This window comes from Protobothrops mucrosquamatus, unplaced genomic scaffold (assembly GCF_001527695.2).
Source record: "Protobothrops mucrosquamatus isolate PMUCROS unplaced genomic scaffold, P.Mucros_1.0 scaffold_144, whole genome shotgun sequence".
Taxonomy (NCBI): Eukaryota; Metazoa; Chordata; class Lepidosauria; order Squamata; family Viperidae; genus Protobothrops; species Protobothrops mucrosquamatus.
This window is the reverse complement of record NW_015386220.1, coordinates 531,703-536,293: the sequence shown is the minus strand read 5'-3', so window position 1 is coordinate 536,293 and position 4,591 is coordinate 531,703. Positions and strand designations below refer to the sequence as shown.

The 4,591-nt window shown below is 40.8% G+C and overlaps 1 protein-coding gene across 2 annotated transcripts in view; it reads right to left on the bottom strand.

Moving 5' to 3' along the window:
* Window positions 1–257: 257 nt before the first annotated feature.
* ZNF423 (zinc finger protein 423) overlaps window positions 258–4,591 on the bottom strand; it is a 131,987-nt gene continuing 127,653 nt past the window's right edge. For both annotated transcript variants that reach the window (XM_015818990.2, XM_015818981.2), the window contains one exon: window positions 258–1,037. In XM_015818990.2, coding sequence (XP_015674476.1) covers window positions 1,008–1,037 — 30 coding nt within the window. In that variant the 3' untranslated portion in view covers window positions 258–1,007. The remainder of the gene's footprint in view (window positions 1,038–4,591) is intronic.

Genomic DNA, 4,591 nt, shown 5'->3' with positions numbered 1-4,591 from the left:
GAATCTCCTACACATAGCACTTGGCTAATGCAACTTCTTGAGATGATACCAAGACTCAGTTCACCAAATCGTGCAATTGTAGGGAGACGTAGCAACCTTTGGACAACCTTTTAGAAAATCCAATTTACCTTTTGACGAATTTTTGTGGTTTCAAATTTAGTGGCAAGTTCTAGACTTTAAAACCACTCCCATCTGATGTTTTTGTTCTGAAACATCACCCATAGCCTCCATTAAGGGGAAAAACCAAGGACGTAACATTCATCCAATGTATTCCCTTTATTGAACTGTATTAGTTAATGCAATCAGATTCAGTCACATTTATAAAGCAGATCATCCAGTTGCACTGAAACTGATGATATTCATTATTACATTTTTTTTAATTAATCACTGTCCGGTGAACTGGCAAATCCAATCAAAGCATTTAGTCTTTAATTGTTAAAAAAGAAAAAGAAAAAAAAGAACCAACCGAAAAACCAAAACGAAATAGTGTAAAAAATAATATATTCAGACAATAGCCAAGCCGTCACATCACGATGCACAATTACCTAAAAATTGCAATGAAAAAAAAGCGGTTAAACAGGGAAGGAAAATAAAGTCCAAACTAAAAAAAAGAAAGAAAAGGAAAAAAAAAAAAAAAAGAGGGGGCGAGGGAATCACTCCTAAATCTAGAACTATCCGTATAATACAAGAAGCAACAAAGGAATAAGCGCATCAAAAGCAGATTTTTTTTTTTTATCTAGCAACTATAAATTCAGTTAGAAGCAGAAGGTTTAAAGTTCACTTTAGCTCAAGCAGGACAATAAAAAATACTGTGCATGGAATACTTTTAATCTCTTCCATTAATATTCATTTCCAGCTGCTTATAATAGCAGCGCCTCATGGCCAAATCATTAGAGTTTTACATCTGGGTTGCAAATGACACTTTGATTGGATGTAATGTTCAAATGGTCCTCCCCCACTGAGTTTCCGTCAAGTCCTCCGCAGAGAGGGCTCCTGTCGTGCTACGCTCACTGAGCATGCTGGCTCAACGTGTGGTTCTGGAAAGAGATGGGGGGGGGGNCAAAACAGTGCCACCGAATTTCCCCCGCCTACGACCATCCTGAGGACTTTAGGACATCCAGGTCCAGGGCTAACCTTCTGCAAGGGAAATTGGCTGCAGAGACATCTTGAGCTGCAACAATTAAACCATGTTTTCTCAACGGCTTAGGGATACCTATTTCCTCCCTGGTGCTCACTTGGCATGAAGATAAAACAGAATATCAGAGTTGGAAGAGAGCTTGGAAGTCGTCTAGCCCAACCTCCTGCTCAGGCAGGAGATCCTATACCATTTCAGACAAGGGGCTGTTCAATCTCTTCTGAAAAGCCTCCACTGATGGAGCATCCACAACTTCTGGAGGCAAGCTGTTCCACTGGCTAATTGTTCTCACTTTCAGAAGATTCCTCCTTAGTTCTAGGTTGCTTCTCTCCTTGATTAGTTTCCATCCATTGTTTCTTGTCCTGCCTTCAGGGGCTTTGGAGAATAGGTTGACCCCTCCTCTTCTTTGTGGCAGCCCCTCAAATATTGGAACACTGCTATCATGTCACCCCTAGTCCTTTTTTTCTCTAGACTAGCCATACCCAATTCCTGCAACCATTCTTCATATGTTTTAGCCTCCGAGTGCCTAATCCTCTTTGTTGCTCTCATCTGCATTCTTTCCAAAGTCTCAACAACTTTTTTATAATGTGGTGATCAAAACTGGATCCAGTATTCCAGGTGTGGTCTTATTAAGGCTTAGATCTTGAAGGAAAACTACCAGAAAAAAACGGCGCAACAAGACTTGAGTTATAAAATCTATTTGCCTAGGTTGAATTGTTGCAAAAGGATAAGGATGAATGGGATACCGCCATAAGAAGATGTGTTCCTATTGCCAATGGGGAGCCCTCAAATTCACACACAAACAAAGGAGTAAAACAAGTGTAGGAGAGCAGAGTGCTGCTTTGTACGAGCCAAAGGGGTTAACCGGCTATTTGGAAAAATGGCAGTTGCATTACCAAGGCTTGGTCAATGGATGACATTTATTGCACACTTCAGCAATTAGCTTCCTTTTTTTGTTTTTTGTTTTTCTAATTTCCCCTAAGGGAAATATTACAGATCAGACATCCTGTCTTGTCCTTTGCCAAGACGCTAAATAAAACCTAATGTTATGCCGAAGTAGCATTTCTAATCTAATGCAAACGGAAGCCACGTCTCAGAAGTAGGCCCTGTCGTCTGGAATATCCATCTCCTCAAAGTGCAGGAGATCTCATTACTCAAATAGTCCTCAGGCCGACGTCTATGACACTACCACCTCTTCATTGCTTTTAGACCTGAGACTTTTTCAAAGAACTGGAGAGGACCTCTTGGAAAAAGATGCTTCCCGTGCCGAACAGATGGTAACAGAGATAGTTCCCTTCCGTTCCTAATATTTTTGCTTTTTTCATGGTAGAGGGTCTCCTTTAGCATCCCATAATTAAGAACTGAAATCCCATATACCAGTGGTGGCGAACCTATGGCACAGGTGCCAGAGGCGGCATTCAGAGCCCTCTCTGTGGGCACGTGCGCCGTTGCCCCAGTCCTAGGCCTTCGGCTGGGTTTTATAAAACCTTTTTGCTTTAGGCCTCCGCCGCCGTGTGCAAAAAAAAAAAAAAGGTTCAGTCAATTTCAACTTCTCGCGGGAAAAAAAAGATCTTGCAAAGTTGGAATTGATTGATTGAACTTTTTAGTCCCACCCAGTCTGCCATTACCACCGCAGCCACGCCCACCCAACTGGCAACACCCACCCAATTGGCAACACCCAGCCAATGGGCCACACCCACCTGGCACTCGACGATGCATAAGTGGGTTTTGAGTTGCAGTTTGGGCACTCAGTCTCTAAAAGGTTCGCCATCACTGCTATATACCTTGAAGTCAACGAGTTGGGGAAGTTTGCTTCTTCCTTAGTATGATTTATAAAGTATGGGATATTGTTGCTTCTCTGGACTGGAGACTGTAGTATGGTGTACTTGGTCTTCTCTGAGCTTGGTTGTTTTCTTGCAGACGTTTCATTACCCAACTAAGTAACATCATCAGTGCTGAGTGGAATTAGCACTGATGATTATTATCTAACGAAACATCTGCAAGCAAACAACCAAACTCAGAAAGTACCAAGTTCGACCCTAAGCTACACATTTTCCATTCTATTTAAGACTGTGGTCCCGATACAAAGAAACTGAAAATACCAAATTCTCTCCAAATGCTAAAATCCAATATATTGCGGTGGGGGGGGGGGAAAGAGATTTTTGAGGGAACCCCTCTGCCCTAGAAAATGAAAACACCCAGTGTTGAAATTACTTCATTATCACTTTTTTGCCCATTGTCTCTGTGATTTCATAATAGCCTGCGAGATTTTCTTTTATAATTATCTCAGTAGGAAAAATGAGAGCCGAGTCCAAATGAACTGTAATTTTGACCCTATTGATTTGACATTTGAGGCATCACCCACAAGCTATCTTCAACTTTTCCCAAATCTTTTTTGGTTTCCTGACCACCGTTTACAAAAAACTAAGTCATGCAAGTTTGCTTTTTGTACCTGCAAAGATGCTGGCAGCCACATTTAACTAAAGGAAATGAATGTTTACCAGCTTTGTCCCTATTTAAATGGCTATACTAAGCACTAAATTCTACGCAGTTCCAAGAAGCGGCCACAAGGTGACAATAGTGTTGTGGAATTTGGAAGTTATGGAAGCTCGGAGCTTCAGACCAAATCTTGCACAAAGATGCTCGCTTCTTTTTGCTCCTTGCGGGATGGGAAGGTACGGGAATTGGGGAAGAGAGAGGAGTTCCACACAGTGCGATGTTTTTGGGAATGAAGGATACAAATACCAAAACAGAGTTTCTAAATAAGGTTAATGTTTTACAACTGACAAGGTTGTGGGAGAATTAAGGTAGCTCAACTGGATCTTTACTGCACTCACGCATGATCATGGATTTCTAAAACAGTCCTCCTCGGTCTGGTGATCTTTACATGCTTGGGAATGCAGATCACAAAGACAGCTTGTATGTATGTACACACACATACATATACAGTACATACAGCTTATCACTGAGACATCATTAATATATATATATATATATATCTCAAGCTCTATCTATCTATCTATCTATCTATCTATCTATCTATCTATCTATCTATCTATCTATCTATCTATCATCTTTCTCTCTAAACTCTCTGCCTGCCTGCCTGCCTGCCTCTCTATATCTATCTATCTATCTATCTATCTATCTATCTATCTATCTATCTATCTATCTATCTATCTATCTATCTATCTATCATCTTTCTCTCTAAACTCTCTGCCTGCCTGCCTCTCTATATCTATCTATCTATCTATCTATCTAGCACAAGCAATAGAACACAGTCAAACTAGAGTCTTGGACTTCAAGAGAGCTAATTTCAATAAACTTAGAGAGGGCTTGGGAAGGATTCCATGGAGGAGAATCCTCAAGGGGAAAACAACACAAGAAGCTTGGGAAATTTTGAAAAGTGAGATAATAAAAGCCCAGTCTAGCACAATACCAACAAAGAGGAAAAATAAC